General features: G+C 55.7%; 2 protein-coding genes across 2 annotated transcripts; one reads left to right on the top strand and one right to left on the bottom strand.

Moving 5' to 3' along the window:
• The first annotated feature begins 1,511 nt into the window (after window positions 1-1,511).
• On the top strand, window positions 1,512-6,307 carry SLC22A7 (solute carrier family 22 member 7). The gene is made up of 10 exons (XM_053458971.1): window positions 1,512-1,874; window positions 2,123-2,226; window positions 2,474-2,628; window positions 3,606-3,774; window positions 3,968-4,091; window positions 4,223-4,326; window positions 5,082-5,296; window positions 5,564-5,666; window positions 5,732-5,938; window positions 6,163-6,307. The coding sequence occupies exons 1-10, from the start codon at window positions 1,512-1,514 to the stop codon at window positions 6,305-6,307; spliced, it is 1,689 nt and encodes a 562-aa protein (XP_053314946.1).
• Window positions 6,308-7,855: 1,548 nt separating this feature from the next.
• On the bottom strand, window positions 7,856-13,560 carry CRIP3 (cysteine rich protein 3). Its single transcript, XM_053460031.1, has 9 exons — window positions 13,407-13,560; window positions 12,728-12,822; window positions 10,782-10,839; window positions 9,894-10,022; window positions 9,548-9,619; window positions 9,354-9,448; window positions 8,995-9,052; window positions 8,220-8,306; window positions 7,856-7,871 (listed from the first exon to the last, which is right to left on the bottom strand). The coding sequence occupies exons 1-8, from the start codon at window positions 13,447-13,449 to the stop codon at window positions 8,233-8,235; spliced, it is 624 nt and encodes a 207-aa protein (XP_053316006.1). The 5' UTR covers window positions 13,450-13,560; the 3' UTR covers window positions 7,856-7,871; window positions 8,220-8,232.
• Window positions 13,561-14,161: the final 601 nt, after the last annotated feature.

Raw genomic sequence — 14,161 nt, 5'->3', positions numbered from 1 at the left:
ATGGAGTGCCAGACAGTAACCTAGAACCCTGCCCCTGGTGTGATGGAGTGCCACACAGTAACCTAGAACAATGACCCTGGTGTGATGGAGTGCCAGACAGTAACCTAGAACCCTGCCCCTGGTGTGATGGAGTGCCAGACAGTAACCTAGAACCCTGCCCCTGGTGTGATGGAGTGCCACACAGTAACCTAGAACAATGACCCTGGTGTGATGGAGTGCCAGACAGTAACCTAGAACCCTGCCCCTGGTGTGATGGAGTGCCAGACAGTAACCTAGAACCCTGGAGTGGCAGACAGAAATGGCTCCTGTGGATCCTGATCACAGTGAAATGTGCCATGGTGACGCAGTTTGGTAGCCCTTGTTTAGTAAATGGTGTCCTTCCACCTTTGCCTTCTCTTTGGCACACGGCCCGTGGAGGGGTAGTAAGGTGGGGGCAGTTAGGAGATATTTTATTCATATTATGGTTAGGAAACCGACCACCAAGCTGGGGCAACTTACAATAACCCGAGAGCGTTGATTCTCTGAGACGCCTGCCCTCGGGCCGTGGGGAGGAAATAATGCGGTTTCTTCGCTGCAGACACAAAGCTCCATTTGTAGGAATTCAGGACTTGACAAGGAGACCGTTGTGTCCTCGTCTCATGTCGTATAATGAGCACTGATAACATTATCGTTTTACTGGCTAATTACATAATAAGGTTATGATGTCATTTCCTTATAAATGCCATCACAAAGTCTCCATTCATGGAGTAGAAATGGCAGAAAATGCCCCCGGGAAACCTCCCCGCGCAGGTACAGCCCATGTCCATCCGGGGTTACTGAGGATGTTGGGTGTCTTCGTGGCCAGAGACCCAAATTCAGGAGTCATGTCAGGTGCCCAACACACCCTCCCCGGGGTAGAACGGCTGGAGAATCCTCAACAAGGGGGCAAAACAATGTGTTTATAATTCATTTAATGCCCAGGTAATGGCTCTAATAACGGTCGTCATGGAAACCATGGCTCGTCAGCAGGTTAAATATTCTGAATGAAGTCACCTGTGTTCAAGCAGGGATTCCAGTTGTGATATAGCAGGGAGAAAAACACCAATTGGGGAGCTCAGATATCGTTACATAAGAGAATCTTCCTGTTTACCCCGAGACCATGAGACTGGGGTAAAAACCCCCATCTGCCCATTCGCTGAGAGAGTCTGGAGAAATTCTGTGTCAAACAGATAAATCTGGAGTAATCGCCATGGAAACCACTGACTTTGCTCCAGAGTTACCCAGGGCTATATCTGTAAGGTTTCAGGTCCACGCGGCACCGAGACGGGACGTGGAATGAAAGTGTGTCATCTCTCCGTGTCTCCGGAACAAATTCCCATTATGTGAAATTCAGAAAATAGGAACCCTGTGACTCCTCGCCGGACGCCCAACAACCGCCACCAGCCGGCGAGTGTTAGTGGCGTAGTCTGCGTCGTGTCTGGATCCCAGGCGGATGAGGCTGCTTCTCCTTTCCCTTCCGTGTCTTCAGCAGAATGAGCTTCGAGGACGTTCTCTCTGAGGCTGGAGTTTTTGGAAGGTTCCAGATGTTGTCTCTGCTGATTCTTTGCCTCCCGAGGGTCATCCTACCCCTACACTTTCTCCTTCACATCTTTATTTCAGCCGTGCCCCCCCATCATTGCGCCATTCGCCCCCTGGGGCAGATGGGTAACCTGAGCCGGGGCAGATTTCTCTACGTTCCTCAAGAGGTCGATGGAACCTTCAGCTCCTGTAAGATGTTCTCCCATCCGCAGCTCCAGAACAGCTCCCAGGATGGAGCCAACATGTCGTCTGTACAGAACTGTGACCAGGGGTGGGAGTACGACCACTCAACGTTCACCTCGACCACGGCCACCGAGGTAGGAACCATGCAGGGGCGAGGGGGGCCGGGAAGAAGTTCTGCGATGTAGATACAGATAGAAAATTATCCACAGAAGACACACTCATGGAAGGGACAGAGTAATCTAGAACCTTAAACCCGGGTGTGATGGAGGGCCAGACAGTAACCTAGAACCCTGACGCTCATGGAATGAAGTACCAGAGAGTTACCTAGAACCCTGACCCCGGTGTAATGGCGCACAGTATCTCTGATTACTGTTTATTGCAGTGGGACCTGGTGTGTGATAGGAAGGGGTTAAATCAAGCATCGGCCACCTACTTCTTCGTGGGACTCACCGCAGGGTCCGTGGTGTGTGGATTCGCAGCAGACAGGTGAGGCTCTTCTGGATTTCCTGCTTCTGAGTTTAGGGATACGTGGCCCGGAAACTGTCCCACGAGTTTCAAAGGTTCTAAGATCGCCAGCAGGCACCTGGTCCGGTTTGGCCCCCTGAACAGGTGGGCTCAGTACACGGCCCAGGAGGCTTTCTGGTTCTGTGGGAGGCGTAGTGTGTAGACTGGGTGTAGAACGCCCCGGGGCCACAGGGTTACTCTGGTTTTCTCTGCGCCTCTTCTCCTGCAGGTTTGGGCGCCGGTGGATCCTGCTGGTGTCGTTCCTGATCAGTACCGTGTTTGGCGTGATGTCTGCTGCCTCCGTGTCATACGTGATGTTCTCCATGTGCCGGTTACTGTCTGGAGTCGGACTCATGGGAATGACCCTGATATCCATCACATTAGGTATTGGGACACGGAGCCGTCTCTGGGGCCTGAAAGGGCAGTAAAGATGTGGAATTTCCGGCCAAGTGACGTTGTTTTGGTGGATTCCTCCACGTTACTGTGCTGGGTGCGAGTGCGGTGCGTGTGACACGGAGATTAGTGAGTGAGTATTGGCCCCCGGACCAGATTCTGAGAAGTAAGGGGTGCGGAAGAGTGAATGAATGTATGGGAGTGCTGAGGTGGCACAGGCAGGCTGTGTGGGGGGCAGTGGTGGAAAAAGTTGGATAGGCAGGTTGTTTGAGGGGCAGAGGCCGACTACATCAATGTCTGGCTCAGTATACAGTGATGGGAGTTATGCTGTACCTCTATCTATGTCTGGCTTAGTATATAGTGATGGGAGTTATGCTGTACCACTATCTATGTCTGGCTCAGTATATAGTGATGGGAGTTATGCTGTACCTCTATCTATGTCTGGCTTAGTATATAGTGATGGGAGTTATGCTGTACCACTATCTATGTCTGGCTCAGTATATAGTGATGGGAGTTATGCTGTACCTCTATCTATGTCTGGCTCAGTATATAGTGATGAGAGTTATGCTGTACCTCTATCTATGTCTGGCTCAGTATATAGTGATGGGAGTTATGCTGTACCACTATCTATGTCTGGCTCAGTATATAGTGATGAGAGTTATGCTGTACCTCTATCTATGTCTGGCTCAGTATATAGTGATGGGAGTTATGCTGTACCACTATCTATGTCTGACTCAGTATATAGTGATGGGAGCCATGCTGTACCTCTATCTATGACTGGCTTAGTATATAGTGATGGGAGTTATGCTGTACCTCTATCTATGACTGGCTTAGTATATAGTGATGGGAGTTACTTAAAATTGTAAAATCGCCAATGTTAAATTTTGTTGTGTCGGGGGGGGTTTGTCCCATACTGAGCAGACCGACCCCCCTAACGGGGTATTGAGTTGCTCCTCCTTCCTTTGCAGTCTTGGAGTGGACCGACGTGGCTCATCGCACCCTCTGTGGCATCGTTAGCAGCCTCTCGTGGACCGTCGGCTACATGCTCCTCGCCCTGCTGGCTTTCTTAATCAGAGACTGGAGGCGGCTTATAGTGGCCGCCACCTCACCCTGTCTGCTCGCCATCGCCACGTGGTGGTGAGTCCGTGGAACTGCCTGAGGGGGTAATTCACCTAAAGCCTCTGGTACCTTTAAGTGAATCTGGGGACACACACAGGGCACGGACCCGGAGGGGCAGGTACACGCGCATGGGGCAGTTATCCACACACAGCGATAGCAACATATACAGGAGCAACAGGGCCCCAGGGGCCACTAACTCTCTCCTCGGCAGGTGGGTTCCGGAGTCGGCTCGGTGGCTCCTCACTAAGCAGGACTGGGTTTCCGCTCACAGATGTCTCTCACGCTGCGCAGAGATGAACGGGAGGCCGGATTTCCACCGCAAGATATCACCGGAGGTAAGAGTCAGAGGGCGCGGGGGCCATTACTGTACATATATATAAGGAGTGGGGTAACAGCCGGGGCATTCGGGGGGGCTGGGGGCATATAGGGATCACCTGCGTGCAGTGAGGTGGTCCGTGGTCCGCAGGTCCTGCAGAAGACGGTGACCGTCGAGTGCAAAAAATACAACTTGTGGGATCTGGTGAAAACGCGTCGGCTGAGGAAGAACACGGTCTGTCTCGGGATCATGTGGTGAGTGACGGGGAGACATGGACGAGGGTCCTCACAATACACACCAGGGGCATTTACTGACCAGGGGCATTTACTGACCACCCATTAGTGACTTCCTAACCGTGGCACCAAATGCTTCTGATAACGGTCATTCTGGCAAAAGATATTCTGAATGGAGCCACCTGTATTCAAGCAGGGATTCTAGCTGTGATATAAGAGAGAAAAGAGCCAATCGGGACACTCAGGAATCACTAACTCAGACAATCTGCCCCTTCACCCCAACACTGGGGTAACAATCCTGAGAATCTGCCCCTTCACCCTGGGGGCTGGGATATAAACCCTGTAACTGAGGGGCAAACTCTGATGTCTCATGTGCTGCCCATCTGCCAAACACCACCACCGGCCCACAGTATGAGGCAGCTGGAGCGGGAGGTGCCAGTGGGGGCAAATAACCTGCCCCAGGCCTGTGACCGGTGCGGACAGTGAATATCCTTCATCGAGATCCAAACACACTGCTGGAGGCAGTAATGAGCATTGGGCAGAGTTATGTACTTTACTGAGAGGGTGGTGGATAAGTGGAACAGCCTCCCAGCAGAAGTGGTAGGGGGTAATACAGTGAGGGGATTAAACATGCATGGGATAGACATACGGCTCCTGAATCTAAGACGAGACCAACGACTGATTAAGGTTTGAGCCTTTACAGCAGGGGAAGTGGGTGACCTGCCGGGGGCCGGCAGGGGCCAAGGTTCTGTATGTTGCTCTGGCTCCCCCTGCAGGTTCGGAGTGGCGTTCAGTTACTACGGCATCAGCTTTAAGGTCACCGGCTTCAGCCTCGGCCCGTTCCTCACTCACTTCATCTTTGGGGCCGTAGAGATTCCAGCCAAGGTGGCCGTCTTCCTGCTGCTGGACCGCGTTGGCCGGAAGCCGTGTCAGGGGGGCTCTCTGCTCATAACGGGCGGCTTTATAGCCCTCACCAGCCTCCTGCCCCCAGGTAGGATAATCAGCCCCACCGCCTGGGGCATCAACAGCCACGACCGCACCATAAGTCCAGCAAGTCGGCAGCCGGTCCGAGGAGCTGAATCTCCAGCTATACTGCACCTGCCAACTCTCCTGAACCGGCTAGCCCTTCTGCACCCAGCTCCCCCCCCCCATTAGCTCTCCTCCGCTCCGCTCTCAGGCCCCCCCGTCAGCTCTCCTCCACTCTGCTCTCCCACACCTTGCCAGTTCTCCCCCGTGTGAGCCAGGCTTCTTGTTGCAGGCCACGTCCGCTCCGTGACGGCCATCCTGGGGAAAGGATTCTCGGAAGCCGCGTTCACTACGGCGTTCCTGTACACGGCGGAGCTCTACCCCACGGTGCTCAGGTAACACAGCGGCACAGGACTCGCGAGTCTCTCCTTTGCTGATGATAATTGGCGTCTCTTTGCAGGCAGACCGGCCTCGGCTTTTGCTCCTTCATGACCCGGCTGGGCAGTTCTTTGGCCCCCCTGGTGATCCTGCTAGAAGACGTCTGGCACTTCCTGCCCCCCGTGGTCTTTAGCTCCATGGCCCTGATTTCGGGGGGCGCTGCCCTCCTATTGGTCGAAACGTCATGCGTTCGGTTACCGGAGACCATTGAGGACGTGGAACTGGACAGGTGAGGAGCCAATCCACGACAGCCGGGCCCGGGGCCACGCCTACGGGAGTTAATGTGTTCTTTATGAGAAGGGAACCGGGGAGGTTACACGCTTAGGGTCACATGCCCTGCAAGGTCACGACACACGGATAGGCTGACGTGTCGGTGTCCGGTCCGGGCCACCTCTGTCGGATTCCCTCTCCGTGACGTCCGCAGAAAGTCTGACACTCCACACTTTCTGACAGGATGAGAATTGCGACGGTCAGCAGAGACCCCTCTGTTTCCTCAAATGGAGGATCGCTCCCCAGAACCGCTTTACCCGCGAGTCCCACGTCATCCCCGAGGGGGCCGGGCTGGACAGACACCTCTCAGGAGCTCCCCGGCACATAACATCGAGAGAAGCGATGGCAGAAAGCAGGCGGCTGCTGGGGCTCCGCGCACAGTAACTACTGCTCATCGCTGAATATGTCATTAACGTGTTACAGATAAAGTATTAAGCCACGCAGGGGCCACTGAGGGCTTTCTAATTATCTTGAATACACGGAGAGTCGCTGGAGGAAGGGCCTTAGCGAATAAAGCCCACGTCGCCCCCCCCCACTGACCTTCCCAACCCCCTCAGACAGCCGGCTGCTGCCTAGGGGCAGAATGCGGGGTAAATAAATACAGACGGTCGGCGTAAATACATACAGAATGTGGGTTGAAAACATAGAGGGTGCCGACAGGGTAAAACACACAGAGAGGGGGGCCGACGGGGTAAAACACACAGAGAGGGGGGCCGATGGGGTAAATAAACCAAAAAAAAAAAAAAATCGTAACCCCAGCCCTCCACCAGCACCACTCCCATCACCTGCAGCCGGATCGGTAGAATGGGGCAGCTGAGGCAGTTAATCTTCCCACCGTTTAGGGGAGAGACCCCCAATAAATGATTTGCCCCGTGGCCCGGGGATCTGCCCCTTTCTATCACCTTTTATATAAATGAGAATCTGCAACAAAAGCAAACGTGTCCAACCCGAGCTTTAATAAACATCGTTACAAACACGTGAGGGGCCACGTGAGGGCCACATGCAGTGACACAAAAGCTAAGATATTCCGTGTCTTGCTAGGTGGTCCCAGCTCAGTCCCGAGCGCAGACCACCCGCTGGACACGGAGCACGGGGGGGGGGCGCAAGGGGTTAAAGGACAGTCCACTTCACGGTGAGAATTACATGTATGTTTCGTGTTATCAGACGGTACAAACACGCTTATTATATGTTACCACGATGCATCATCACATCACTCTAAGAACCACCGGAGGGCAGGGGCCACATAACCGGCGCGGGACTCGGGAGACACGTTATTTACCCTACACAGGGGCAGGAGCCAAATGTACCTTCCCGTGAGGAGCTTTCAGCCTGCTGGTTGGTTGTACATAGATAGGAGGAGGAGACACTGGGGTGGAGCTAAGAGGTTTCAACCCATTACATAAAGTGGGCAGGGCTTAGAACCCCAGCGAATGGCCACAAAAACTGTAAAATAAACTAAAATACTTTAAACTGAATTATTAAGTTAAGGGGGGGGGTAGGGGGCGTTTCACACAGAAAGCTGCACCGCCGCCGTGGCAACCAATGGGGACACAGGAGACATCCGTCCATCTGATTGGACAGGCAGAGGTCAGGTGTTTAATACGGGTCACCCATCTGCTGAATTCATGCGTCTGATAAATGAACCCAATATCTGCCCCAAATGCCCCGTCACCCGTGAGAGGTGCAGCTTTCTGGAGACCTGGCAGGCGTGGATGTGACCCCCGCCGGGGCATTCTGTCTGTCGGCGAGAGGCTCCGCGTTACTCCGGTCTCGAGGAACCGACTGTCATCCCCATCATTACAACCAACATCCGGAACGTTTAGCAACAAAAGGGTTAAACTCGCCCGAGACGGCAGAAAGCTGGGACTCGCGGGGCCCGGAGGCAGCCATGTCTGTGAGAGACGGAGAGGAAGGCAATTCACACGATTACTACGGAGGAGAGAAGGGGGAGGGAGAGAGAGAGAGAGAGAGAGAGAAGGGGGAGGGAGAGAGAGAGAGAGAAAAGGGGGAGGGAGAGAGAGAGAGAGAAAAGGGGGAGGGAGAGAGAGAGAGAAAAGGGGGAGGGAGAGAGAGAGAAGGGGGAGGGAGAGAGAAGGGGGAGGAAGAGAGAAGGGGGAGGAAGAGAGAGAGAATGGGGAGGAAGAGAGAGAATGGGGGAGATGAAAGGAAGGAGGACGGCGGGGGGGAGAGGGAGGTAAACGAGGTGGAGGGTAGAGCGAGCCGCACACACATCACTCTACCAGCGGAACGGAGTCAGATCTGGCTGGGGGTCTCCGGCTTGTCAGACGGTTCGTACAAATAACAGCCCACGTCACCGATATTCACCCCTGCGGTAAAAGAGGGGAGGCGTTAGGGGTCCGGCCCCCCCGACACTGATCTGCCCCCCGGGGGGTAACTACAGCAAGCGGCCCGTGTTTTCAACGACACAAATTCAGTACACATCCTGCACAGACTCTGTGTGTTATATATGTGTGTGCGTGTGTGTATCGATGCGTATGTATGTATATACGTGTATGTGCATGTGTATCTATGTGTGTGTGCGTATGTATGTGTATCTATGCGTATGTATGCGAGTATGTGCATGTGTATCTATGTGTGTGTGTATGTATGTATATCTATGCGTGCGTGTGTGTGTATGTATGTATATCTATGCGTATGTATGTGTATGTATATCTATGCGTATGTATGTGTATGTATGTGTATCTATGTGTGTGTGTATGTATGTATATCTATGCGTGCGTGTGTGTGTATGTATGTATGTATATCTATGCGTATGTATGTGTATGTATGTGTATCTATGTGTATGTGTGTGTGTGCATGCGTGTATGTGTATCTCTGTGTGTGTCTATGTATGTATGTGTAGCTATGCGTATGTATGTATATATGTGTATGTGCGTATGTATGTGTTATATATGTGTGTATGCGAGGGGGGTGCGGGTGCGATCCTTGCTCAGTTTGTGTTGCACTACTGAATACGGCCACCGGGGGCAGCAGACGCACCGCGCAGGCACTAACCTTTGGGGCCAAAGAGGTGTCCGTAGCAGGGAACGTGGCAGTAGGGTAACCCATCGTGCTGCAAGAGCAAAAGGGGCAAAATCTCAACACAACTGGAGACAAGCACCCCAAAACCAGCCCCCGCGGCCCCCCTACGCCCCCAAAACCAGCACCCGCGGCCCCCCTACGCCCCAAAAACCTGCACCCACGGCCCCCTACACCCCCAAACCAGCAACCACGGCCTCCTATGCCCCCAAACCAGCACCCACGGCCTCCTACGCCCCCGGCCCCCTACACCCCCAAAACCAGCATCCACTGCTGCTCCATTAGGCTTTGCTCGTGTCATTATGATGTCATTACCCCCGGCAAGGGCCCCTCACCTCTGCGTGTCCCCCCGCGGTCAGAGTTTTATTGCAGCGCTGGCATCGCAGACACGGCCGGTGCCAGTTCCTCCCCAGCGACGTCACCTTCTCGGCTGCAGGACATACAATAAACGTGTTATTAAACCCCAGGACGGGGAGGAATAACAGCCGCGTGTGCGGTTGGCTGAGCCTCATGGGAGTGTCTCACTTACCAAAGTAGACGACCTTCCCGCAGCCGGGGCAAAGAGCCGTCTCCCCGGCAAACGTCTTCACGCCGGCCGCAGCTGCCAAAAAACAGACAACATACTAACAGCACGGCTCAGAACCGCCAGCGGCAGCAGCACACGCAGCCCCCCTGCGCACCCACCGCCCCGCAGCACCTGCCGCAAGCAACCACCCACCGCCCCACCGCTCAACCACTGCCCCGCAGCACCCGCCACTCACACACCGCCCCGCAGCACCCGCCGCCCCGCAAAACCCGCCACTCACACACCGCCGCTCGCCCACCGCCACCGCCGCCCCGCAGCACCCGCCCTGCAGCGCACCCATCGCACTCACATTTCACGGCGGGTTTCGTGGTACCGGAACGGACGGGAGCAGAGCTGGTGGGGGACTCAGGGACCTCGCTGTGTTGGACCCTCGGAGTGGTATCGTAGATGTAGGAACCAACACCCCCGATGTTCACACCTGAAAACAGGAAGGAGGTGAGGGACTGGGCAGGCGAGGGCCGGTGGGGGCCAGCAGCAAAGAGAGACAGACAGGCTTTCATCGTGTATATGATATATCCCCTCCCCCCAGCCCCCCCACCAAGAGCTGGGCTCGTTGCGCACATTCCGGGGTAAGATAAGGGGTAAGAGCACCGGACCTGCAGTCCCTCATCACGAGCGTCTGTCACATTCCCCGGAGACGTGGCCGACGTGTCACATGTCTCAGGCGGAAAGAATGTGTGGTCTGGAAGCCATCAGGCTGCGCCAAGGTGACCACTGCCAATGGGGCCCCAAAATAACAGCGCACAAGGAGCCCGACCCCCCCCCTTGCCGGCCCCGTACCGCCCGGTCCACGACACTCCCCCCACCGCCCAACCTGCGGAGCCCGACACCCCCCCCTGCCGGCCCCCTACCACTCGGTCCGCGACACTCCCCCCACCGCCCAACCTGCGGAGCCCGACACCCCCCCCCTGCCGGCCCCCTACCGCTCGGTCCGCGACACTCCCCCCACCGCCCAACCTGCAGAGCCCGACATCCCCTCCCTCCCGGCCCCCCCACCACCTGGTTGGCGACACTACCCCCACCACCCAACCTGCTGTCCCTCCCGGCCCCCCACCGCCCAGTCCGTGACACCCCCCCTCACTGACCGTCTGCACATTCACTGCTTACAGGGAGAGGTAAGATGCTGTTATACCCGCTGGGCTGCTACTCCCCGTCCGACTCTCTCCGATTTACCTACCTTTTGGGCCGAAGAGGGCCGCGTAGCAGGGTTTGTGGCAGTAGGGCCGCCCGTCGTGCTGCGGGGGGAGAGAAAGCAGATGTGAGTCCATCTCTCACACGGGTTACAGGACTTACCGACGCATGTACCGGGGACTACAACTCCCACAATCCTCTGCCACATCACAAACAGAAGGCGAGGGGGGCTGCACACAGGAGCTGACAATCTAAGGAGCCGCGGGGATGTTACACAAGAGGGGAAAGTGCGAATGTGAGGGGCGGACACAACTAAATAACGGATGTTCCCGGCCATACGTACAGCGCTGCGGAATATGTTGCCACTATATAAAGCCCCAGGGGGTGGCAGGAGGGCAGTTAGCCTGAAGTGGGATTATTAAAGACATGGGGAGAGGGGGATCAGACGGGGAGAAGTAGAGATTACAGCGGAGGGGAAATGGGGTAGAAGCGCAGGAGCAATAGGGGCAAAGGCAGGACCCCCCCCCCCGAACAGAGAGCTTTCTGGGCCACGGAAGGGAGTTTAAACCCCTATGGGGTCTCTAACTGCCCCTGGAGCCCAGGCACCAAGCGGGGGTGCAGGACTTCACATCACAAAGGGGTGACCCCACAAGCTTGGCCACGGCTTGATCTATACATCGTGCAGGGCCAGCTCAGCTCTCGCCATATAGTTAATATACCCCCAGAGGTAATAAGATCTAAAGACTGGCCACACGGAGGGGCCGCCCGACGACTCCAACAGGGGTAACTGAGCTCTCACGCCGGGCCCTGCCGTGTCGGGGGACGTGGGAGAGCGTGGGGGCCACGTATTAAATCCACATTCCTCTCGGCTCCAATTTACTGGAATGTTTCCGCTGAATTAGCCTCGGAATCCATCGCTCCGGCAGCTGCCCCCCTACGCCCCGGCAGCTGCCCTCCTACGCCCCGGCAGCTGCCCCCCTACGCCCCGGCAGCTGCCAAAGTAACCGCCACTACAGCGCTCATCCAGTAATGAGAGGAGCAGCGCCCCCCGGGACATGGATGCGCGCTCCACTGCAGCCCCTGGGGTCGGGATGCACGCGGCCCCTGGGGTCGGGGGTCACACTTCCATAGCTGCCAGTTAGCCCAGAATTTGACGTGCAGTCCCTGGCTTATTGCTCTGAGATGTGTGCGGTGGTGCTCGTAGCGCCAGCAGGATCCGTAGCGCTGTTCGCAGACCGTGGGAATCCAGCTGCCGATGGTGAGCGAGCGCGAAGGGTTAACGCCCTGCACTATCTTACCGCATTCCTGCTATTCTTGCCGCCAGACTGAGCCAGGAATTTCCTCCCCGGCCCCCCCCCATCCTCGTGCCCTGCGGAGGGGGTCCCGGCTCCAAGTGCCGCTTTACCCACAAACAACGAGAGCCTTTCATCCCAAGAAGCAGACGGGGGCAGCAACATCCGTACCTGCCCCTCAACACCCCTCAGTCACAGGCTGACACGCAGAGAACACGGGCTCTACACGGAAGAGCGATGAGGAAACCCCCCCCCCCCGAGACTGCAGGAAGGTTCTCTCGTACTGAGAGACCCCCGAGGACGTCTCGCATCCACGTTCCAAACATCTGGCCTCTAAACCCAGCGGGAAGCGGACCGGTGGGTGGGAGAATAATGAAACGGCCTCCCAGCAGAGGTGGTCGAGGGTAATACAGCGAGGGGATTAAACATAAATGGGATAGACATACGGCTTAGAATCTAAGACGAGACCAACGACCGATTAAGGTTTGAGTCTTTACAGACCAGAAGGGCCAGACGGGGCCCGATGTGCCGGTGGGTTCTGTGTCTTAGAGCCCCCCATACACACAGATGGATCATCGCAGGTGGCAGATAGTAAGCTCCTGTGCGACAGACCCACGGGTGACAGAGCTCTCTGCATACTACCCCCGCGAGCGGGTAACAGGGCACCGTCCCCCCGCCTCCGGGGCAGAACGCGTCTCACCTCCGCATGGCCGCCCGCCGACAGGATCTTGTTGCAGAGCTCGCATTTCAGGCAGAAGCGATGCCAGTTCTTCCCCAAGGAGCTGACCTTCTCGGCTGCAGACAGGCACACAAAGAGTTAAATTATCCCGGTAAATACCCCCTGCCCCCCAATACCCAGGGCACATTCAGCAACTGCCCCAGAGGCAGACAGCCCCACCACTCACCAGAATGACATGGTTATTACAGAATCGGGTCGCTTGGCACGTATTCTTCCCCCAGCCAGCTTTATATCGTATGATAGAAACCCGCTACCCCCCCCCTGCGGGCTCCCTGTTGCCCCGGGACGTGCCCCCCACATCCACTCCCATCTAGTGATTTACCCCACAGCAGGGGCGGCAAGCGGTATAAGGGGGGCACAGCACGGGGTATAAGGAGGGCACGGCACAGGGTATAAAGAGGTATGGCTCGGGATATATGGAGGGCACAGGGTATATGGAGGGTATGACACAAGGTGTAACGGGGGCACGGGTAAAACTGGGGCACGGCACAGGGTATAACAGGGCATAAGGGGGGCACGGCAAGGAGAGTAACGGGGGATCGGGGTATAAGGAGGGCACGGGGTATAAGGAGGGCACGGGGTGTAAGGAGGGCACGGCACGGGGTATAAGCACTAACAGAGTAAAGGACAGGTCACTCACCAAAGTAAACCGGCGCCCGGCACCTCGGGCACTGAGAGCTCATCGCGGACACCCACTGCGCAGACTCAGCACCGGACCGGCTGCCTCGGATGCGACTCCTCTGACTGAAGCTCCCGCTCAGCCACTGAAAACTTCTTAGACCCGCCCCGGACGCTAGCTCCGCCCCGCAAGGGTACCGATCCCACGCTGATCCCTCCCCTCTCTGTGAGCACCGCCCCATCATGCTGCAAACTCACGATGGCGCGATGTTGTTATTTTGCTATTATTTATTATTTTGTGTTATTATTCATATTATTTGTTGTTATTATTAGGCCCCTGTTGGACAGGCCTATTTTTCTTTCTGCTGCTTTCACCCCACCCCCCCCACATACCTGCTGAGTGCACCATTTAGTAAATCCAGTCCATGGAATTTGACGGCAGAACCGTCGGCCGTCTAGTCGCCCGTTCTTCTTGGTGTAAGAGGTTTAAGCTCCTATCAGCATGGGACAGACATAAAGCTTTCCTCACTATAGGACCCCTTTATGTCTGTCCCATGCTTGTTTAAATTCCCTAACTGTATTACCCTCTACCAATTCTGCTGGGAGACTGTTCCATTTATCTACTACTCTCTGAGTAAAGTAGAACTCCCTTTCGTCACATCTAAGCCTCTGGCCTCCAAGTTTTAGACCATGGCCTCTTGTTGTGACTTCGCTCCTTCTTTCAAATACGCCTCCTGTACTTTGTAAAATGTAAATGTTTCCGTTGCACCCCCCTCT

The sequence above is a fragment of the Spea bombifrons genome, chromosome 3 (assembly GCF_027358695.1).
Source record: "Spea bombifrons isolate aSpeBom1 chromosome 3, aSpeBom1.2.pri, whole genome shotgun sequence".
NCBI lineage: Eukaryota > Metazoa > Chordata > Amphibia > Anura > Pelobatidae > Spea > Spea bombifrons.
The sequence above is the reverse complement of the archived record's forward strand: the minus strand, read 5'-3'. Positions and strand labels throughout refer to the sequence as shown.